The 24,841-nt window shown below is 36.2% G+C and overlaps 1 protein-coding gene across 2 annotated transcripts; it reads right to left on the reverse strand.

The window, feature by feature from the left end:
• Positions 1-12,536: 12,536 nt before the first annotated feature.
• On the reverse strand, positions 12,537-13,877 carry LOC120144353 (homeobox-leucine zipper protein ATHB-20-like). 2 transcript variants are annotated; one of them, XM_039158437.1, is made up of 3 exons: positions 13,721-13,877; positions 13,283-13,638; positions 12,537-12,935 (listed from the first exon to the last, which is right to left on the reverse strand). In XM_039158437.1, exons 1-3 carry the CDS (start codon positions 13,830-13,832, stop codon positions 12,648-12,650), a joined length of 756 nt encoding a protein of 251 aa, XP_039014368.1. In that variant the 5' UTR covers positions 13,833-13,877; the 3' UTR covers positions 12,537-12,647. The 2 variants fall into 2 exon arrangements, with proteins under 2 accessions (XP_039014368.1, XP_039014367.1); XM_039158436.1 differs by having other exon boundaries at positions 13,283-13,803.
• Between the last annotated feature and the right edge of the window lie 10,964 nt (positions 13,878-24,841).

The following is a 24,841-nucleotide window of genomic DNA, read 5'->3' on the forward strand; positions in this document are numbered from 1 at the left end:
CTGAGGAGCTCCAAATTAAAATATTTACTCTTTACAAAATTATTATGGACCAATATGACAGAATCTAGGACTCAACTGGACAATAATGTTTACAAATATACATGTCATTTCAAAAATACTAAGATGTACTCTGAATCTGCACCGGTCTGAATTGGGTTTTGGTCTATCTATTGCTCCTCACCTGTTGGATCTACTGACCTGCCCATGGAAACAATCTGAAGGCTAAGCTAACTAGCTTAGCGACAAACTAATACCTGAAACATAATTGCATACCACTAAAAGGCTAACTATCAAGTCTACTGATATGATCTTCTTAGTGAATATCCTTGTGATACTCACTCTCTACACTATTGTAAACATCATGGTGCGGCCGAGGGATTACTGTATCTCGGAGCTCACGTACCCCTTTAATATACTAAGATATGGTCCCGAAATTATACAATCGGACACCATACCCCTAACTAACCCACCCCTTCCGAGTGTCAGGCATTGGCCTAGTTAGTCGGTTTTAAGGTCCTTGCACCCTACCTAAGAATATATCTGGACTGCATCTATACTTTTGACACCACTAGCTTTCCTAAAGGAACTCGAGTGTCCGAATTGTTTCTTGAGGATCAAACAAGGTTAGTCTTATTTGTCCATAATTATTTAATTTCTAAATTTAAATTAACATTAATATTGTTCCACTTGTAGTCTTATTTGATGATATATTAAAGTGTTCGGATACCTCGAGTCTAATTCCCTTAAAAACTGACCTTTTTGCTCAAAACAAACTGAAAGTATAGATACTAGCCCAAGAGTATCGATACTCCTGCAAAAGTTTCGATACTTTATATAAGTACAAACACTTTTAACATTATGTTTTACTAGTTTCGATACTTTTTGGGAGTTTCAAAACTATGACTCAAAGTTTCGATACTCTTGGAAGAGTATCAATATTTCTAACCTAGAAAACGTTTCTACCCAAAATGAATAACAGTATCGATATTAACTCTATAGTTTCGATACTCTACATGCATAAGTCATAAAACACGAAAACATCTATTATTCAAACCCAAAGACCCTAGTGAGGTCCCCAGATGTTCTTAAAGTCTTATTTGATATTAAATGAGCATAAATAAGGCTTAGAAACATGCTAAAAACATTAAACATAAATCTACCAAGGAAAGCTACTAAATATGCTCATACTCAACTTTCAAGCTAAACTTCTTTCTAACGATCCTACAACTAGTATGGAAAAACTATATTGTGTTACTTGGATTCTTTGGATACTATAAAACTTCTTGAATCAACTATGGATCCACTCTTCCTTTTTCCCTTGGCTTGAACTCTCTCTCAACCTCTTTAACTAATCAGGTATAAAATTGGATTACTTACTTAACTAAGTGTTGGATAAAGCTTAGATACACTCCTACAAGTCAAACACTCTCCTAAAATGACTTAAAACACTTGATTTCTAAAAATCCAATAAAACCTATTCTAAAAACTTAACCAAAACTAGAAATTAATGGCTCTAATTGATGCTAAGGGATGAAGAATACGAATATTACCTTGGTTTCTTCAATCTAGCTTGTAATCTCACTTGGTTTGCTAATGAGAAGGAAACGAGAGAAGAAAATGGAAGAGAAAATGAAAGAGGAGATTTTTGTGTGGAACTTTTTGGATAATGGGAAGGTTTGTAAACCTTAAAATATGCTAGGGGTAAATTATTGTCTAGGTCTCTCTCCTTTCTTATTTAATTTAAAACTATCACTGAACTTAACTCTTGGGCCTACCTTAAGCCCAATACCCTTTATAATTTATCTAGAAGGGCTCTATTTAATCTAATGGGCTCTAATATCTGGTTTTGGATTGATCGAAACTACTGACCCAGAAATCGGGACATTACACAATCAAATAAGGTTTTTATTATTCTTTTGATATAAAATAACTTTGTCCTTCAAAACATTTAATCCTAGCTTCATTTTTATCAACAATTTCTAAAACAATTGTTTAAAAGTTCTTTGTTGATACTTCTCTTACCTCTAGATGGTGAGTTCAATAGTTATTAGGAATAAAATTCTATTTCCCTCCTCTCAAAAACTGTTAAAAAACTTTTAATTTAAAATAATATTTTAATGGCAAGTGACTATATTGAAACCAGTTAAATAGTTGAGTGGCCAAATTAATAAAATTTTAAAAATAATGATCATATCAACACCAATCTTATAATTTTTTTAATAAGCTAATGTGATTACAAAGTAGTATCTGTTTTAAATGCTCTCAATTATTTGACAATAAATGTTCAATCACCCTGCTACAACCGTTGATGCTCAAATCCGTAACCTCAAAAAACAATAATCATTCTTTTAATCAATGAAGTAACACAGCTCGTGCACACTAATCTTATAATTAAATGGTCATTCAAGTAATTTACCAAATACTTTCTCCCAGATTGACTTTTATCATATCACGTCTGTGAAGACTTGTCCATTTTCCAGGATCGTTACAAAATACGAATTCAATATTATCGTTTCCGTCATTAATTAATTTCTTAAAAAATTAAAATATTATTAATGAAAATCATAAAATGACAATTGCGATATTATCGATTCAACCGTTATTTAAATACTGAGAAATCAGAAGAATGAAAGAGAAACAAGTGGTGAGTGGTGACAGTAGTGTTCACATGGACTTCTAACACAGCAAGACACTTTGCATTGTCAGATAGAAAATGTACGCACGTCACCTTATTCTATAGTAATTATTATTATTTGATATATCAACATTAGATTTTTTTTAATAAGTGATTTTAATCTACAGTATTTAATTATTTATGAAAATAAATCAATTATTAATAGACTAAATAATTATCTATATACGCTGACTAAAAGGTGAAAAATATGTTGCAGAGAATTGAACTCAAGTCTTCTAAGGATAAATATCTCGCATGATACTATATAATAAAATAAAAATTAAATATAATAGTACCATATGAAAAGAAAATAAACATAATCAAAATTTGTTTCAGCAACCATGGTAAAAGTAGTATTTTAGAATAATTAAAAACTGTGACAAGAAAAGGAATAGATACATGTATTTTTATAAATATAATACTTGATAACTAAAAAAAACAAGAATTGTATTTTCAACAAAAAAAAAACAAGAATTGTTATTGCTTTTTTTTTTTTTATTTCTTTCCGTTGAAATGGGTGCTCCAAATCTCCCGACATATTGTTTGAATGTCTTATTCTTAATTAATTATGAAATAAAATTCTAAATGTATCTTTTAATATCACATGAATAAATAGTTGCGGAACTATGCATAGCTCTAGGGGTTACGTCCTCCCTAAATTTTTATTATTAAAAGGTATATAGGAATAAACATATTTAGATTTTAATTTTATTTATTTTGATATTGTTCCTCTTAATTTATTGTTAATTATAATTTTATTGTTAATTATACTTTATTCTTCTTAAATTAGAATCCTGACTACGTCATTGTAGATAAAGATATATTATGACAAACTTACCTTATAAAAATATATCAAACATGACATATTTTTGTTTACGTGACATAAAGAGAGTACATCAGACGGTCAAATTGAACAAAAAAACTAAATAAAATTTATCTTAAAAAAGAAGACATTTGTATGTGTCAAAGACACGTGTTACATATTTTTATGCACACCATAACTCGCATGTGTAGATCTTATTTTTAATCACTTAAGAATACATCAAAAGGTTATATTAAACTTTAATATAATACTTTAACATTGAATAATATTTTTCAAGTATTTAAGTATAATCATTTTAATATATACTTGTTGAGCGATGAGAGACATAACTTAAGCTCGTGTGTCGCCCTTATTGGTTATTTTTTTTAATTTGAGAAATTGGATTTCATTAAAAGCCAATGGCATCATCCAATATAATATGTCTAATACAATCAGGTTCATGCATAAAAAACCACATCGGATTAGAATTAGACTGAGCACATTGGGCTAGGCCATGCGCAGCTCTATTGGCCTCGTGATTAACATAGTAAATTTTTAGCCCTGAGTTAGAAGACAGTAGCCCTCGAGCTTCGTTAAGTAACAATCCAATAGTAGAGACATCTTTCTTGCAATTAGCGAGCCTATTGATGAGCATTTTAAATTGTCACTTTTTACTTGTTAATTTCCCCATTTTATGAATTTATTACTGTTGATTTGGGTTATGTTTTGATTATTTTTGTGCAAAGGATTGCTTTTGGAATAAACAGAAAAAGGGGTGTTATTCGTATTTTTTTATCTGATCATGGTTGAGGACATGGGCACGACACAGTCTGACGTGATAGTTTTTAGAATGTCCAGTCAGCGCGAGGAACATTCTGGAAGTAGCCTAGTCAGCACAATTTGAGGAGATTCTTTAGGAAATTTAATTTTTAAGTTTGAATTTAAACATTTGGAATTATCTTTTAATTTTTAGATTATTTTCATTTAAATTTTCATGTTATCTTTAGGGTTTTAGAAGCTTATAAATACCCTCCTTAGGGTAAGGCTTAAAGAGCTTGATCTTGAGTTTCATTTTTGTTATTTTGTTTTCATTTTAATAAAAAAAATCTCATTTTCACTTTCTTTTACTTAGCTTTTTTTATTAGCCAAGAGCTAGCAATGATTCAATTCCATATGTTAGAATTGATATAGCACTTAATATTCTTTGGGTTACATTCTTGATTTTCTGTTTTATTAGTTTGGCAATTAACCTTACTTTCAAAATTAAAATGCTTTCAAATCAAAACTTCGACGTTGATATGGGTGTTGTTTTAATATATAGTTGGGAGGAGGGATCGGCTTGTAGCATATTTGACCTCCTGTGAAGACATTTAGCGGTGGTCCACTAAGGAAAACCGAGATCGGGTTTGATTCTCGACGAGACAACATAATCTAAGTTGGGCTTTTCTAGAACTTAAGTTGTTTGTTCTAGCGACAATAGTTGTGGTTAGTTCATTCAAGAATAGACTTTTAAAGAGTGACTTGGGAAGATCGGTTTTTAAAGAGAAAGGCAAGTTACAATGGGTTGGGCTTTGTAGACTATAACTGACATGAATCTCATGGGAAAAATCCATTTCGATGATCAACATTTAAACAAAGCTAGCTTGAGGCGATTTTATCATTATAATTTTAGTGCTTAATTTACGCTTCCTTATTATCAATTTTTATTTTTTAATTCTTTACTTATAATTTTTATTATTATTCACCTCATTCACGCCACCCCTTTTACTTATTCTTATTGTTGCTGCCTGGTTTAAGATCAACATAAAAATACATCATAAATTACTAAGTCCCCGTGGATTGACCCTCTTTCACTATTCTATTCTCAATTTTGTTTATTTTATTTTGAAGAGGATTTATTTTATTTTTGACGAGTAAAACGACACTTGTCATTTTAATCGTGTCACCCTCAATGATTACTTTATCTTAACCATTATCAATTGCAAATTTGATGATATGGGTGAAGGCTTCCACTTCAGCAACCTCTGCAGAGTAAGGAGATTGGGTCCTCCTACACAAACCTCCAAGACCAATCCATGATAATTTCATGCTACAACTCCCGTCCATATTGATAACCTCGTCAGTGTTAGGAAATAAACCGAGTACAAGTAGTTTCCCTATAACCAGATTAGTGAGAATGCGAAATAAAAGCGGAAAAATAATACCCGAAATTGATAACGGAGTTCAGCCAATTTTGCTTACGTCTCCGAACTGATGCATATCTTTTACTAAGAGAGAAAATTTACAGGTGTTTACAAAACACTCACTACTCACAAGAAAGCTTTCTAGTATTGGGAGAAAGAAATGATTTTTGGGATGGTTTTGAAGCTAAATGAGCTAGGGTATTTATAGTTGAAACTTAGGGACTAATCTTTGAAAATACCCTACAGTGCAATGAATATAGTGAATTTACCCATTCCTATTTTCAACAAACATCTACCAAACTTTACCAAACTTTGAAAAAACATTTTTCAAAGAAACATTTACCAAACTTTGAAAACCATTTTCAAAGTTGGTTGTCAACCTTTGGACTTTTAACAATCTCCCACTTGAAGACTGATTTTAATCTATCTTCACACCTCGATCGATGTAGCAGCATTTCTAGTCTTGTTATTCTTGCATGCCAACTGAAGCTGAACACAACTTCAGTTTGTCCGTGGTCACCGTCTTTGTCAACATGTCTGCCAGATTTTGAGCTCCACTGATCTTTTCAAGTTTCAAAATCTCATCTTCCAGAAGAGACCGGATAAAATGATATCGCAATTGTATGTGCTTTGTCCTGAAATGAAAAGACGGATTCTTTGCTAGATGTATAGCACTTTGACTGTCGCAATACAAGACATTGTTTTCTTGTTTCTTGCCTAACTATTCCAAGAAACTTTGGAGCCAAACCATCTCCTTGCTGGCTTCCGTAACAGCGACATATTCTGCTTCAATTGTGAAGAGAACAACTATCTTCTGTAGTTGAGAAACCCAACTCACTTCAGTTCCTCCTAGAGTGTAGACATACCCTGTAGTGCTCATTCTGATGTCAATATTTCCGGCTAAGTCAACATCTACATAGCCTGTCAATATTGTATCTCCACCTTTGAAACAAAGTGCTTTGTTTGTGGTACCTCGCAGATATATGAGGATCCATTTGACTGCTTCCCAGTGTACCTTGCCCGGATTATTCATGTACCTGCTAACAGCTCCCACTGTATGGGCAATATCTGGTCTGGTACATACCATGGCATACATCAGACTTCCAATTGCTGAGGCATACGGAACCTTTACCATGTGTGCACGTTTTTCCTCCGTCTTTGGTGACTGTTCTTTGGAGAGTCTAAAATGAACACCTAAAGGTGTACTTACTGGTTTAGCATCTTGCATGTTGAACCTGGAGAGTACTTTGTTGATGTACTCAGCATGTGATAACATCAAAGTCCTCGACTTTGTGTCTCTCTTGATCCTCATCTCAAGAATCTGCTTTGCAGTGCCCATATCCTTCATAGCAAACTGCTTCGACAATTTTTGCTTCAAGTGTATAATCTCTTGCATGTTTGAGCCTGCAACGAGCATGTCATCAACGTACAACAATAAAATAATGAAGCTATTATCAAACCTCTTGATGTAACAACAATGATCTGCTTGGCATCTGGTAAAACCACTGCTACTCATGAAGCTATCAAACTTCTTGTACCACTGTCTAGGAGCTTGTTTTAAACCATACAAGCTCTTCTTCAACCTGCATACCAGGTTTTTCTTGCATGCCTCTATGAAGCCTTCTGGCTGCTTCATATAGATTTCTTCCTCCAAATCACCATGAAGGAAAGCTGTCTTTACATCTAACTGCTCAAGATGTAAATTCTCTGCAGCTACAATTTTCAATACCAGTCTGATTGTAGACAGCTTCACGACTGGAGAGAAAATTTCATTGTAGTCAATACCTTCTTTTTGTTGAAAACCTTTGACAACCAATCTCGCTTTGTAGCGTTTGCTCCCATCGTGCTCTTCCTTGATCCTGTAAATCCACTTTTTGTGTAGCGCTTTCTTGCCTGGTGGTAATTCAGCTAATTCCCACGTCTGATTTGACATAAACGAGTCCATCTCATCTTTCATGGAAGACTCCCACTTGACTGAATCCTCCACTTGCATTGCTTCATCATAGCACTCTGGTTCACCATTGTCAGTCAGCAATAAGTAGTGCAAAGAAGAAGAATACCGTTGGGTTGGTTTAGGAATTCTGGATGAGCGTCTCAGTTCTGGTGTGCCTGGTTCTTCTTGAACTGCTTCAGGATTGATCTGAACATCATTTCTAGAAATCTCCTCGAACTCAGCAAATTCCTTTGTTTCAGCTTCGGTATTGGAGCTACTTGATTCTACAGTTGACCTGTCTTTGTACATCACATTCTCATTGAAAATAAGTGTGAAAGGTTTATTTCTTTCTTTCTCCAAACTTCCTCTGGTATTCTGCCATCTAAAGGAACTGAGGGCCCACGGTTGATCAAGTAAGCTGCAGTGTTGATAGCTTCAGCCCATAGAAATTTGGGCAATCCGGCATGTATCTTCATGCTTCTGGCACGTTCATTCAGAGTTATGTTCATGCGCTCTGCTACGCCATTATGCTACGGTGTCATGGGAATTGTTGTCTCCATCTTGATCCCATTGTTTGCGCAGAAATCTATGAATCTTCTATTTTTGTACTCTCCTCCATTGTCAGACCTCAACCGCTTGACTTTCAAACCAGTCTCATTTTCCACCATGACCTCCCATTTTCTGAAGGTATCAAAGACTTCTGATTTTTTCTTCAGAAAATAAACTCACACCTTCCTTGTAGAATCATTGATGAATGTGACATAATATAATGAGCCTGCAAGAGATGGAACTGGAGATAATCCCCATATATCAGTATGAACCAACTCTAAATTTTTATCCTTGGGTGTCTTACCAATCTTTGCAAAGCTGACTTTCTTTTGTTTGCCAAAGATGCAATCCTCGCATAGTCCGACATCTACATTCTTTAGATCCGGCAACTTCCCCTTTGACAAAAGTGTCTTCATCCCTTTCTCGCTTATATGGCCAAGCCTTTGGTGCCATAGGTTTGATTTTCCATCAGCATCTGCTACTGCAATGATATTCTCTAAATTTGAGGTTATATAGAGAGTACCAGTTTTCTTACCACGAGCAATGACGAGTGCTCCTTTGGTAATCTTCCATTCACAGCCTGAAAAGGTTGTACTATATCCTTCTCTATCAAGCTGTCATACATAAATCAAATTCCTTTTGAGGCCAGGAATATGTCTCACTCCTGTCAGCTTCCAGGTGGTCTAGTTTGGCAACTTTAATCGGATGTCTCCTTTTCCGACGATCTTTAAGGTTTCATCATCGGCTAGATGAACCTTCCCAAAATCACCAGTGACATAGTTCTCCATGATTTCTCGACATGGGGTGAAGTGGAAAGATGCCCCTGAATCCAAGATCCATGATTCAATCGGAGTGTTGACGCTTAGAATCATGGCATCACCTGTCTCTTCTGTCATATTGGCAGATTCCTGTGCACTGGTATCTTTCTTCAGTGCTCGACAAACTCTTTTAAAGTGACCCTTCTTGCCACAATTATAACAGGTAAAGTCTTTCTTTCCTGTTCTTGATTTGCCCCTTCTGGATTTCGATCTGCCACGATTTGAATTTCTTTCTGAAGTTCTCCCTCTAGACTCCGTGTGCAAGGCTGAGGAGGTTGATGCTTCACCTGATTCTCTCCGTCGAATTTCTTCGCTCAGTACCAGATCCCGAACATCTTCGAATTTCAATTTACTATTTCCCGACGAACTACTGTAACAGTAGCATTCCAACTATCTGGTAGAGATGATAAGAGAATTAAAGCTCGAACTTCATCATCGAATTCAATTTCCACTGAACTCAACTGGGTTGTGATTATGTTGAGTTCATTTAGGTGTTGTGCCATCGATGCCCCTTCCGTCATCCGCAAATTGAATAATCGCTTCATCAAGTGCACTTTGTTTGAGGCTGATAGCTTCTCATACATACTGGAGAGAGCCGCCATAAGACCCGCCGTGGTCTTTTCCTTTGCTATGTTGAAAGCAATATTGCGGGATAACGTCAGTTGGATAACTCCGAGGGCTTATCTGTCGAGAAGAGCCCAGTCTCCATTCTTCATGCCCTCTGGTTGCTTTCCTGAGAAAGGTTGATATAGATTTTTCTGGTACAAAAAATCTTCGATCTGCATCTTCCAAAAGCCAAAGTCCGCACCATCGAACTTTTCAATTTTCACCTTCCCTCCGTCTGCAGCCATCGCTCCCACTCGAATCTGGTTTCGTTTGGATCGTTTTTGACAATTCTTGTGAACCACCGTGTATTAGAACACCTCCGTCGACAAACTCGTATAGCCGACAAAATTTTTACTATTCATGAAATTCACTATTCACGTAAATAGTAATAAATAGTAACCTCGCAAAAAATTGACAAAATTCACAACCAAAAGCTCTAATGCCATTTGTTAGGAAATAAACCGAGTACAAGTAATTTCCCTATAACCAGATTAGTGAGAATGCGAAATAAAACCGGAAAAATAATACCCGAAATTGATAACGGAGTTCAGCCAATTTTGCTTACGTCTCCGGACTGCTGCAGATCTTTTACTAAGAGATAAAATTTACAGGTGTTTACAAAACACTCATTACTCAGAAGAAAGCTCTCTAGTATTGGGAGAAAGAAATGATTTTTGGGATGGTTTTGAAGCTAAATGAGCTAGGGTATTTATAGTTGAAACTTAGGGACTAATCTTTGAAAATACCCTACAGTGCAATGACTAAAGTGAATTTACTCATTCTTATTTTCAACAAACATCTACCAAACTTTGAAAAAACATTTTTCAAAAAAACATTTATCAAACTTTGAAAACCATTTTCAAAGTTGGTTGCCAACCTTTGGACTTTTAACAGTCAGGAGATTTACTCCATATTCCTGATCTGAAAGAGGTTTTCTTTTGGTATGACCACCTCCCATTGGAATCGAAGAAATCATCACATAGGTTCCAGGAAGCAAGGATGACTTCTCTATATTCCTAAACTTCGGCCTCATGGATGAACTTGTTACGCCTATTCCAAATATTCCAGAGCAGTACAACTAAGCGTGCCAGTCCAATGGAGTCAAATTGAGTAGCCGCCCAAACCAACCAATTTTTGCAGGTGCTTCCTTGCCACTCGAAAATATCATTCTTTGGACCCGAGGGTCTTGCCTATGGACAGTCTTTAAGGGCGTGGATCAGAGTTTCTACAGTGTCTTTATAGAATGGGCACCACCCTTCAGATAATCGAGCTTGAGCGAGCTTCTCTCATATTGGGACTGTGTTGTGGCAGATTCTTCATCCGAAAATCGTCATTTTTGGAAGAATTGGGATCTTGGTAAGCGTTTTCCAAATTGTTTTCATTATCCCTCGGGATCTCTTATCGGAGTAAAAGCCACTTGTAACCTGATTTAGCTTAATAACAACCAGTTGAGTGATGGGTCCATATTATTTTGTCCCCGGTGTTGGCGCAATCAAAATATCGAGCACCTTGTCCACGTATTCTGTGAGAAGGGTCCTCCAAACCAATTGTTTACCCCACCTAGTAACTCTAGGAAGCATGAAATCAGAGCATTTAAAAGGATGAAGGCCATTATCTGCATAGGATTTCGAACAAATAGGTGAGGAATCTCCCTAAGAATTTCCAAAGAACTTCTTTTGACTTTTAAATCTAATTCTCCAAAAGAAGCTTTCCTTTAGCCCTTCCTTAGCCTTGAAAATGCTTATGCATGCATTTGAAGGCCGATCACCAAGCTTTGCTTCTAGAAGACTTTGGTTGGGAAAGTACTTTGCTTTAAGAACCTGTCTTGCTAAGGACTCCGGGTATGAATAATTCGCCAAACTTGATTACCCAGAAGCGTCAAATTGAAAAATTTAAGGTCTCTAAAACCTAATCCACCTTCCTTCTTGGATTTACTTATTTTCTCCCACTATACCATCGCCCACCCTCTTTTATCTTGTTTGCCTGACCACCAGAATGAGTGAATCTGGGAGGTGATATCCTCATTAATATCCTCCAGAAGGAGATAACAGAACATGACATAAGTGGGAATAGCCTGAGCAACCGATTAAAGGAAAATCTCCCTTCCTCCAAACGACAGAAAATTCTTTTTCCATCCTTGGATACACTTAGAAGTTTATTTATCTTTTCTTTCCCACCACAAGCGGGAGCCCAAGATAGTCGCCCTTACTGGTTAGCTTGTTCTTACATGTGACTTAGACACATCCATGTTCTTTCATTTTACCTAAAATTTGTTTTAGTTTCTTCTTCTTCATTTTAATCTTTGGTAACACGAGCACTATCTAAAATGAATGAAAGAAATTTATCAAATATATATATATATATATATATATATATATATATATATATATATTTAAGTATCATATATGTAAAAGTATATATAAGTATTTATGTCTTCTCAAAAGAGTGTTATTTCATAGATAATCTTCTAAATAGGTTTTCATCCTATTTTTGTTTCTCAATTAGTTTATGTGATTTTAGGTTTTGGATGTGATAATACTCCATATTTATCTACAAACAATGAATAAAAATGTCAGCAACGTTTCTTTAACAAATCCATGTATTTGTTTTTAGAAAAAGGTTGATTGTGCAGCCATCCCATATGATACCACAAGCAACAACTATAATTAAATAAAAGGGCAGCACAAATAAAGAATCAAATTTGTATTTCAATCCCCACGTTACATGCCAGACCTGGAAGCACATGTACCTTAATTTAACTATTCTTTTTCCTATATTTCCTTCCTATTACTCAATCTCCAATTTGTACAAATATATAAACAACATACATATTATTAAATAACAAAATACTTATGATATTATCAAGTTTTCTTGTCTTCAAATATTTATAACTTGCAAGTAATATTTTAATGCTCCTGTCTAAAAATTCAAGAAAATAATAAAAGCTAATATATGTACGAGTTCAATAAATAGACAAAACAATGATGTAGAAATGGAAATAAAAACTAGTAATTTCTTCTTAAACTTGGCTGAGTCAATCCCCAAGGGCATGGGGCGCTGGTACCCGTCGGACAAATGGTTTTTAGTTCAATGAAAATTTGATTGATTGGTCAGCCCAAGGCCAGAAACCTTGCTGTTCATCTACTCCATTCAACATATGCCATGTCAGGCTCGAATCATCGTGAGCCACTCGGTCAAGTTTCAGGTCTAATGGTTGAGCCGCGGGCCTAATGGACGAAGCCCTCAATGTTGTTCTCGAGATATCTAAGTTCACGTCACGGCTGTCCTTGCTTCCATTAATGCTACATGAACCCTCGTTTTCGTTCTTGGTTTGGGTTTCATTTGAATCTTTGTTCTTCAAAGACAATAACTACACCAAAAAGAAACAAAAACGAAAAGAAGAATCAAACCTCGATTTAGATTGCGGCCATAGATGTAACAAATGATATTATAATCCGATTGCAGAGAATTAATGTTATATATGATTAAAAAAAAACTGCAACTATGTCTACTTGCTGCTGTCTGACACTGGCACTTTAGAGTAGTTTTGATCAACTGATGTAGTAGCCTAGCAGGAACATTAAAATAAGGACTTTGATGAATTTGATGAACATTTGTTAATCCTAGAAATCAAAAACCCTAAATATGAACAACTGTGTTAGATTTTATTAGGGCATATGAAGGTGAAGATCTTGTTTAAGAAGCCAATTAATTTACCTCTGCGGTAAGTTTGTTGTTTTGAGCTTGAAGGGCATGGTTGTCAGCTTTGATTGCTTCAAACTGTTTCTTCAAAGCATCAAAATCTTTTTCCAGTTGCTTGTTCTTACATCTGGCCCTCCTGTTCTGAAACCAGATCGCAATCTGCCTTGGTTTTAACCCTATTTCCTTAGCCAGATGCAATTTTCTGTTGGGATCAAGCTTGTTTGACAGCTCAAAACTCTTCTCTAAAGCCCTCACTTGTTCCGTGTTGAGCCTCTTCTTCTTCTCCCCGTGATGCGATCCATCGTCAGACAATTCATCATCTCCATTTCCATGGCCGCCATGCAGCAGCACTTCCTCCAGCTTTCCGACACCTGAGAGAAAGACACATAAACACACACACATATGGATAGTATAAACGGAAAAAAAAAGATGGATCAAGAGACATACAACTACCATGGAAGAGTTGAGGAGGGGAAGAAAGGAGGGAATAAGGGGAAGGGAGATGGTCGAGGTTTTGATCATGGTGGAGGGTTTGAAACATGAAAGGATGAGGAGGGAAGGCCATTTCAATGGCGATAACTCAATTCATTCATGCACTTGGAATCTCAAAAGGGTTCAAGGGAGAGACAGTGGGGTATGATTTATATTGGATTCACTCTCTCATATGACAGCTTATAAGAACAGGACATTGGAGGGGCAGTGATGGGTTCGAGGGTCTGAAAAGCATTTTCTAGGGTAAAAGTTAGACTCATTTACAGGGACGAGAAAAAATTAAATATTGATAGGGTCAAAATATTAGATTATTTAAGAAAAATATAAAGAATTGTTAGATATTTAAATTCGAAATTCAGCATGAACAAACGACCTTAGTGATTAAGGGGATTGTTGTTATCCTCGAGGTCCCGAGTTCAAGCACTGTGAATGTAGGAATATGATTGTTCATTGTCAAATAGTTGAAAGTCTTTTAACATATACTATACTTTATTCAACTTAAATTTAAAATAAAAAAACTCAAAATTCACAAGACAACTTCTAATTTATCTAATATTTAAACTTATAATGACTTAAATTATAATTAGACTAAAACTTTGAGAACACATACTTATCATTCTTTACTTCGACCACTATTTGATTAAATATTTCATAAATTTTTATGTTTTTTAAATTTAAATATTTACTTTTACATGAACCAAAATACTATTAAACCAAAATTATATCGAATATATAAATTTTAATAGTGGTTGGGGCCCCTTGGGCCCTAAGGGAGCTTCGTCCCTACTCATACATAGTTAATATCAGAGGCGTCAATTTCTCTCTCTCTCTCTCTCTCTCTCTCTTTCCCATACAAATTTTGGAAGGAGATACGTTATGCCACGTAAACTTTAAACACAATAATTTTAGCTTGTTTTTAAGGATTATCTTGTTTGAACTTAGTCATGCCATGAACTAATCTATTTGGTGTTGGATTTGTTATGATTGATGTTTTATTTCATTTTAATGGATGTTTTTTAGTATGTTTAATGTTGTTTTGTTCACTGTTTTAACTTTATGTCATGGTAATGTAAGAGCTTTTGAGAGATTGACATTTGTCATAGCCTAACATGCTTAGTCATTGTAAGAGCTTTCGAGAGATAGTCATTTTCTAAGTGTTGATACCTAATATCAAGAGACTTAGGTTAGATTTACATAAACAAAGGAACTAATATGGGATGGTGAGGTTTTAATCTTCCTTAGAGATAAGGAGAGGGTTTTAATGGACTAAAAGGGATAACACTCAACCAATAGACTAGGTTCATAGTTTACACCGAGAGGTATTGATGTGATTAAGTTTATCAAGTTCCTTACTAGAGATAGCCTATGAACACTTTAGTAAATCCTGTCGGGCAACATAGGCATAGGGTACTCAGTCATCCAGTCATAGAATATTTTTTAGCCATAACAAGTCCAGCCATTTACTCTATAGAAGCTTGTTTGTGTGAGGTTATCAGTATATTTCTGTAGATCAGATAAATTCTTATCTTTACTTTACTTGCTTCAGTGTTTACAAAATTTCTTGCCACTGCATAATTTTTCATTTGGTCATACCATTTCTTGCCACGACATAAATTTCTACACTGTGCATACCATTTTATATTTTTACCTAATGACATCCTTTTGTTATAACATATTTTTAAAAACCCTCCAATCCCTGTGGAGACGATACTCACTCACTACTATATTACTTGGTTAACTGTGTATACTTGCACATAATTGTGTGCCACGACACTATCTATTTACACGCGATCAGGTACTCAAAAGTCAACCAAGAAAATGGACGAGAGCTTAGCCCAAATCGAGCAGGATCAATGAGACATGCAAGAAGAAATGAGAGATAGACTGAACAAGATTGAAGCTGATATGACGAGTTCACAACTCAGTTTACTAAAGAAAATAAAGGACATATATAAGAAGCACTCGACTGCTGACAAGGCTTTTGCAGATCAACATACATCATCCGCTCAATCCCTAACTCCCCAAGATGCTCGACTGGGAGTCTACTTTGCCAACCAACAACCTCATGTAGAACCTTCGAACTATCCGCATGTGTCAAGGGCAAGACGAGATGAGTTCGACTTGGAAGATTTGACATCGGATTTAAATGAAATGGCTGAGAGGGAGAAAACAAACAATGAAATCACTCAGCAACTCAAGAACTTGGAAGATAGAGTGAAATATATGGAGGCAATAGAACCATTCTATGGGATAGACGCCAGGAAACTAAGTCTAGCCCTTATCTTGTTCTTCCCCAAAAATTCAAAATGCCAAATTTTGAGAATTATGATGGGACAACGTGCCCTTTGTCACACCTTACAATGTTCTATCGAATGATGTCTGGCTATATAGAAAACGAGAAGTTGCTAATTTTTTATTTTCATGATAGTTTAATTGGGTCCGCTGTAAAATGGTACAACCAGCTAACCAGGTTGCATATCAAATCATGAAAAGATGTAGCAAAAGCTTTCACAGAACAATACCACCACGTAATTGACCTGGTGCCAGACCGTTGGACTCTCTAAAATATGGAGAAGAGACACAATGAGACCTTTAGGCAGTACATCCAAAAAGATGGCAAGACATAGCAACATAAGTTCAGCCACCGTTGCTAGAAAAAAAGGCTACTGTTATTTTTTTTAACACACTCAAGGCCCCATACCTTGGGCATTTATTAGGGAATGCAATAAATTTTTTTGCCGACTTGGTCATTTCAGGCGAATTAATTGAGAACGACATATAAAGTGGTAAGATAGACGGGGGAGAAGGGGTTAGAAAACCTATTTATAAGAGAAAGGAGAACGAGGTAATTAACATGAACACCTACAACAAGAATATAGCAAGCATTACAGTTGCCAACCAAGGAACTAACAAGGGAAGCACAAACGCAAATAAGGGACCCAAAAAAGGAAGTTACGAGAATTTCTTTCACCATAGTGTCGATATCATACTCTGAAATATATGCCTCACTGTTAGAGACGAATGTGGTACGACCCTATAAATTGCCTCCCCTTCAACTACCGTATCTTCACTAGTATGATCCCAACACCCGCTGTAAATATCACTATGGAATTACATGCCACAACATTGAGAATTGTATTGCATTCAAAAGGGTTATGCAAAACCTGATCACCATCGATGACCTAAAATTCAAGACACCCTCCACTACTAAACACCCATTGTCGAATCATGAGGATCAAAGAGTGATGATCTTTGTACAGAGCAATAGAAAGATGAAGAACATGGTCTCGGATATCCGATCCCCCTAGGCTATGTATTCAAGCAATTATGTGAGGCCGGTATGATCAAAGGTAGCCTAGAACCAAAGCCAGTTGAGTGCGAGTTATATTGTGGCTATCACCAAGAGGAGGGGCACGAGATTCAATGCTAGCCAGAGTTCAGAGGGTTGCTCTAGAGGATGATGGACAACCAGGAAATATAATTCTTTGACCAAGCTAAAGAAAAAAAAGAAATTGATGTGTATGAGGAATCAGAAGTGAAGTGTGGAGCAAGGAAACTCGTATCATAGTTAAACACCGAGCTAATAGTTTATCAACGACAAACCCAAGGATCGTGATCACGACTCCGGCACCATTTTCGTTCAAGGACACCCATCAAGTACCTTAAAACTAACTGCTCATGTATCAATTCCTGAGAAATTGGGTTCTATAAAGAAGATACAAGTGATTGAGAAGATAGAAGAAGTGAAACAAGAGCAACCAATCACCGAAGTAGTAGGTGAAATAGGTTATTTCATTAGAAGTGTGAGATATAACTCCCCTGAAACATCAAAGGAAGCCAACAAAGGAAAAAACGAAGGCTAAGGTAGCCGAGGTACCTATAATATTCACCGAGGCCCAGGAATTCTTGAGATTCCTAAAGCTCGATGAGTACAATGTAGTGGAGCAGTTACATAAGTAGCAGGCAAAGATCTCGATACTATATCTAATGATAAATTTTGAAGTACATCGTAACACCTTGCTGAAAGTATTAAACCATACATTCATCCCATAAGACATATCCCTGAACAAGCGCGATTGCATTATAGGACATACAATTACCGACAACTACATAATATTCACTGATGACGAGATCCCTGAAGAAAGAATGAGATCTGTCAAGACCTTGAACATCACCACTCATTATCACGGCCATATGCTGCTGGGAGCTAGTCCTGATTGATAACGGGTCTATACTGAACGTGATGTCATTAGCTACCCTACAATGACTACCTATCGATATCTCCCATATGAAATATTATCACAATATTGTCAAGGCTTTCAATGGAACACGAAAAAATGTAATGGGCAAAATAGAGATACTCATGTTGATCGAACCCATGGAGTACAACGTTGATTTTATGGTGATGGACATAATCCCACCTATAATTGCCTGCTCTGAAGGCCTTAGATCCACTCTTCTAGGTCGGTCCCTTCATCTCTACACTAGAAAGTAAAATTTTTCATCAATGGACAATTGATCAACCTTGGAGCCGAATAAGAAATTGTCACTTCTATGACAATCGATGCCTCGTATGTCAACACTAACGATGAAGCTTTGGAGTGCTATTTCAGGGCCTTGAAATTTGTTAGCGCAACCTAAGTAGTTGAAGGAAGTAAGATGCCACACCCCAAATTATCCAACTGCACCAAAATAATTATCAGACAAACTCTAGGAAGAGTATATAGGGCTGGAAAAGGTTTTTAAAGGAACTTGTAGGGGATAGTACGTCCCATATTCATTGAAATGAAGAATGACCATTTTGGACTCGAATATAAGCCCACGAATCAATAACAAGGCAAATAGAAAATGAGGAAGATCATATCAAGAAAGGCCAAGCTTAGAGGGGAAGACGTCCTTTGGGAACGTATGGCATTCCCTCTTTTAGAACACACTTTCAGGTTCAAGGGTGTATGACATGGAGCAACAGCAGACCAAAGCCCTAGAAGAGGAGGTGCAGATGAAAGAGCAAAGAATGTTTATTGAGGTCGTAAAGGGTTTATTTATCAACATAGTCACCAAGGACAAACCCAGAAAATATCTGGATAGAATTAGCCCTTACTTCCCGGGTGAAAAGCTGAACAACTAGACTGCAGATGATCTCCCTGTAGTTTATAAGATTAATTCAGAGTAATACCTGAAACCACCCCTACGCTTTGCCTGGTAGCATTAGAGGATATTTTATAAGGCTAGACTATGTTAAGACTACTTCCGCATTAATGAAAAGGCTTTTTTTATTTCCAAAATAGCAATCACTTTTACATTTTGTGCATTCTACACCATTCTTTCATTCATTATTCTTTACATTTATACTCGTCGGTCATTATCCTAATGCATATCAAATTTTTACTTTGCAGATGTCACTGCAATGCCAATAGCACAAATATTTTTTAGTTCAATCGTGAGATGAATTTGGAATGGCCTATATGTTTTGAAGAGATCTATGAGTGTGAGGATGATGCAAACTGTGATGTTCCTAACGAGTTGCTAGGACTAGTAGAAAGATAAGATAAACAGATACTACATCATAAGGAAGAAACCGAGATTGTAAATTTAGGAACAAAAGAGGAAGAAAGAGAAATAAAGATTGGCACTATTTTATCCACATAAATCAGACAATAACTGATAGACTTGCTCCAAGAATTCAAAGACGTCTTTACTTGGTCATATCGAGATATACCACATTTGAGTATAGACATGGTGGTGCACAAACTTCCAATAAAGCCTGAATACAAGCTTATTCAACAAAAACTTAAGAGGATTAGGCCGAAGATGTTACTAAATATTAAAGAGGAAGTGATAAAACAAATTAACATAGGGTTCCTCCCTGTATCCAAGTTCCCAAAATGGGTGGAAAACATAGTCCCAGTGCTAAAGAAAGATGGGAAAGTCCGCATGTACGTGGATTATCGGGATCTCAACAAGACTAGCTCTAAAGATAATTTTCCTCTACCTCATATAGACACCCTATTGGACAACATGACAGGACACTCTGGGTTCTCCTTTATGTATGGTTTCTCTGGATATAATCAGATCAAGATAAATCCGAAGATATGGAGAAGAATGCATTTGTAACTATGTAGGGGACTTTTTGCTATAAAGTAATGTCTTTTGGATTGAAAAATGATGGGGCAACTTATTAAAGAACAATGGTGACCCTCTTCCACGATATGATGCATAAAGAAATTGAAGTTTACATGGATGACATGATTGCCAAATCCCGAACAGAAGAGGAGCACATTCAGAACCTGAGAACTATTTCAGATATTAAGGAAGTATCAGCTAAAGCTTAACCCAGATAAGTGCACCTTTGTGGTAACATCAGGAAAACTCTTGAGATTCGTCGTGAATCAAATAGTAATTGAAATCAACCCAAATAAGGTAAAAGTAATTCATGATCTTCCTCCACCCAAGACCCAGAAAGAAGTTCGAGGATTCCTTGGGAGGCTAAACTATATATCTCAATTCATTTCCTAATTAATCAACAAGTGTGATCCAGTGTTTAAATTACTCAAGAAGAATCCTAAAATCTAGAATGACAAATGCCAAGAGACTTTGGAAGTTATCAAGAAATATTTGTCCAAAGGTCATATCCTGATAGCACATGTTCATGAGAAATCGTTAATTCTCTACTTAACCATCTTCGAGAACTTAATGGGATGTGTGTTAGAGTAACACGACGAGTCTGGAAGAAAATATAGGATCATTTACTATTTGAGCAAGAAGTTCACTGATTGCAAAACCATATACCCACAATCCAAAAATTTTGTTGCACGTTGGTGTGGGCTTCCAAGAGGCTCAGACAGTACATGTTGTACCATACCACCTGGTTGATATCCAAACTAGATCCACTGAAGTACTTGATGGAATCCTTGGATCTAATTGGAAGATTGGCTAGGTGGAAGATGTTGTTATTAGAATACAACATCTTATATGTTAACCAAAAGGTGGTAAAGGGAAGTGCCATAGCAGACTTTCTCTCAAGTCATGCTTCGAAAGATTATGAGTCCCTGAATTTTAATTTTATTAATGAAGACTTGATACACATCTCGTTTGAAGAGAAAGATATCTCAAATGATGAATCTTGGAAGCTTTACTTTGATGGAGCCTCTAATGCTTTGGGACGGGGAATTGGGGCAGTGTTGATTTCCTCGAAAGACGTCTACTATCCTTTCATGAGTAGAATCAAGTTCTTCTGCACCAACAACATGGAAGAGTACGAGGTATGCACCATTGGGTTAAGAGAAGCTATTGAAAGAAATGTCAAAGTGCTTAAAGTATATGGAGATTCCTCGCTCATAGTATACCAGCTCTGAGGTGAGTGGGAGACGAAAGACCCGAAATTAGTGGAGTACCAAAAATTTTTCCCTCGAACTAATAAAGGAGTTTGAAGAGGTGACGTTCAACAACCTCTCTCGCGAAGATAACCAAATAGCAGATGCTCTAGCTACACTAGTTTCAATGTTTAAAGCAAGTAAAAAGGCAGACATGATGCCAATAAGGATTTAGACGTATGATGCCCCGACACACTACTGTAGTATAAAAGAAGAAGTAAATGGTTATCCATGGTACCATGACCTCGTGCAGTATATGAAATATCAAACATATCCACCATGTGCATCTTAAATTGACAAGAGGACGATCCGAAGAATGGTAGATGGATATTTCCCCATGGGCCCCATTAATCTAATTCACTTTTATTTCAATTTTTGAAACAAAACTTATTTTATTTTGGGCCACCGACCCCGACTTCAATATTATTCAAACACTTTTCCTTGACTTATTTTAAAACCCTTCCCCCCACATTATATATTTTAACCAAACTTTCCCCCTTTTTGTTTTTATTTGGCCACCCAACTCTCCCATTCCTCTTCGTCTTCTTGATTTCTTTGTCACAAAAACTCCACCGTGCATCACCTTACGCCACCACCGTCACTTGCCTAGTCGACCCAAGGTATCATCATTTGTCCTCTTACCTTTATTTTATTCATCTTCTTTTTTCATAACAATGGTGAGAACAAGAAATCAATCTGGCAACCCATCTCAACTGTTGGTCACTCTTGGTAGAAGTCACCACTGTTTCGTCGCACCACCCATCATTGAAGTACTGAGCAGTATTGATTTATTGTCGCGTTCATCGCCTGCTTGCGCCCCCACGCTTGCTGTTCGTCGTGGAGGCTGACGTGCGCCAGAGTCTAGAACATGTTCTTCCTCTCTATAGCCCGTCCATGTTCCACCACTATCGCTACCTTCAGCCGCTACTATTCTGTCGATTTTATGGTGAAACCACACGATTCTACCAGTCCATTCGGACCACGACAGAACCGCCCATCATTGTCATCAAACCCAACATTTTATTCCATGTCGTCAGGATCTTTTTCTCAGTCAATGATGTATGTCGCTCCATCGTTTTCCACTCATTTGGCAGTACTCGAACAACCCGAGGTAAATTCTGAACCTGTCGATATTGAACCTTTTGAACATTTACTAATTTGGCATCTTGTTTTTGGTTATTTAGACGATTTTAGAAGTGATTTCCAGCCAAAGCACCTCCATTGCCTGCTGCCGATTGAGCTTCACCATCTCCCTAATATTCTGGGCAGCCACACGCTTCACCTTCTTTCACTTTAAGCTTGAGAAAGCCCCCATCCACAATGATAATGCTCACAAGTATGCACATTATTCCAAACATCATCGTCGTGGGCGCACATATTCCATTCCGATTGAGGAGGTTCTTTGCGCCTATTTAGACTTTGATGATGATGAAGCTTGGTGGTTTGATAGCATCCGATATCGCAAGTTTTAGGTTTACAAATTCATTCCCGATCACACTCTTTATTCATTGCATTTACGTGATTCAGTTATGCATTACTTTGATGCGATTGGTTGGCGATTATACTCTAAGATTAGGCATAGTGCATTTTATGAGTTGGTATTTGAATTTTATACTATGTTACATTTTTTCCTCATCGTGTCGTAACTAATGAATCGCCCGATGATATATATTTTTGGTTACTTGACAAAATTTTTCTATGTTGCTGTCGGATTTTATTTTTTCCATGGGGTTCATGATGGATGTCCCGGACCACAATTATCTAACCACTTTATATGAGATGCAGCAGAACTTTGATTCAGATATAGCTTATAAGGCACTCATAGGTTCAACCGGTGCTCAATACAATGAAAGGATGAAAAAGGGACGACATATTCACAATCCTGCTCTACGGTACATACACCATTTTTTGGCATATAACTACTCCGGACGTAACGATACTACATCTTGTTTAAGTAAGGTTGAATTATTTTTCTTGTGGTGTATGCAAATTGGTACGAAAGTAAACTTGGGCTTTTGGTTCGCGTGCACTTTTGAGCTAGTTATGCGATATGATCACCCATTAATTCTCGGCCCTTCAATTATTAACCTTGCATCTCAATTATTTCCATTGACATTTGATTCTTCACATTTTACTTATGTTTTTGCAATGCGTGGTATTTCTTCGGAGGAACAAGCCACAAGCGGCGTCGGAAGAGCATTCATAATCGGATGTGCACAATAAACTTCATGAAGTGCATGAACGACTTGATTCCATCGAGACGAACCTTGCTGAGATTCTCTCTTACCTTCGCCCGGGCCTATCTCGACACGGTCATAGTTGAGGCTGATATTAAATAGGGGAGTATTTTAGTCCCCTCTCTTGTGCATTTAATTTTCATATTGGGACAATATGACTTAAGTGAGGGGTGGAAATTGCATCAAATTTTACTTTGCTTATTCAATTGGTTGGACTTTAATTTTTCTTGAACTATGTGTTGAAATTGAATGTTGTCTATCTTATTTTTGCCTTGTTTCCTTGAATTTTCTTGTGAATTTTTAATCTTTTTTATGGAATTTAGGAAGCATAATAGAAATTGGCATGATTAATTGGATTTTCTTTTAAAAAAATTTGACATTCCATGCATTTCATGGTTGAATTGATAGCCTGACCTATTGCAATTAACCTTTCATGTGAGTTTTGAGTCAAATGAGCATATTTTTACATTCTTGCTCTTTGTTAATTTGAATGTGTCTACTAATTTTTTGCATTCTAGAACTTGAAGCATAATGCTTGTCGAGACTACACGATTGAATGTGATGCTTTAGTGTGATAGATACATTAGGATTTAACCCCTTTCTCTTTTCAAAAAAATAGTCTGCCCTTTGATTTGTTTTACCCCTTAGTTACCTAATTTTGAGTCTATTTTTTTACCTCCTAATTAACCCAAGCCTATTTTATTTCGTTTTCCCTCTTTTTGTTACCCTTTTCAAGACAAAGGTGAGGTTGTTTTGAAACCAAAAAAAAAAGGGAGTGTTCGGAAAAAAACCCAGAAAAATTGCATTGTTCGAACAATGCATCTTGGTTCGAACAATGCCAGTTGAGAATGAAAATCAATTTGATGCGAATTTATTAAGTGAACTCAGTAATTAAAAGAAGTGTTAGTTTTCTTTAAGTCATGAGTTCGAATAGTTATATTTGTTGGTTGTATATTGTTAATTACTAAGAAATATTATAATCATATATTATCTTATAATTATTTTCAACTATTAAAATTTTTTTTAAAGTAATATGTTATGAATTAGACTGGTTGAATCTCAAACCAAATTTAAACCTTCAAACCAAAATTAACAATTCTGATGGGAAGTCGCATGTTTAAAATTTAAAAAATATATTGGATCTTAATTTGTATCATTGTTGGTCAATTTTAATTGTATGATTGAAAATATATGAATATATAATTTTCAGTTGAGAAAAAAATCAAACGAGAAAACTATCATTGAGGTTTGAAACACTAAGCGGATAAAATCAAAGGTAAATGTTTTTTCTCTGAAGCAATGATCCCACCCACGAAAACACAACAAATGTTTGTAACAATTATCAAAGTAAGATAAAACTTTCATAAAAATTTCAGGGAGCTTAACGAGCAATAAGAATAGCAACGAGCATCGATCTTAAGGAACAACGAGTCGAGCAATAAGTTTTCTTAATGAGCATGAATCGAGCAAAA

Source organism: Hibiscus syriacus, unplaced genomic scaffold (genome assembly GCF_006381635.1).
Source record: "Hibiscus syriacus cultivar Baekdansim isolate YM2019G1 unplaced genomic scaffold, ASM638163v2 tig00110889_pilon, whole genome shotgun sequence".
Taxonomy (NCBI): Eukaryota; Viridiplantae; Streptophyta; class Magnoliopsida; order Malvales; family Malvaceae; genus Hibiscus; species Hibiscus syriacus.

Excerpts from the sequence above, each read along its gene's own strand:
- LOC120144353 (XM_039158436.1), bottom strand. The coding sequence starts at position 13,789 with ATGATCAAAACCTCGACCATCTCCCTTCCCCTTATTCCCTCCTTTCTT. Across the intron at positions 12,936-13,282 it reads ACAACAAACTTACCGCAGAG|TTATTGTCTTTGAAGAACAA; the intron begins GTAAATTAATTG and ends TTTTTGGTGTAG.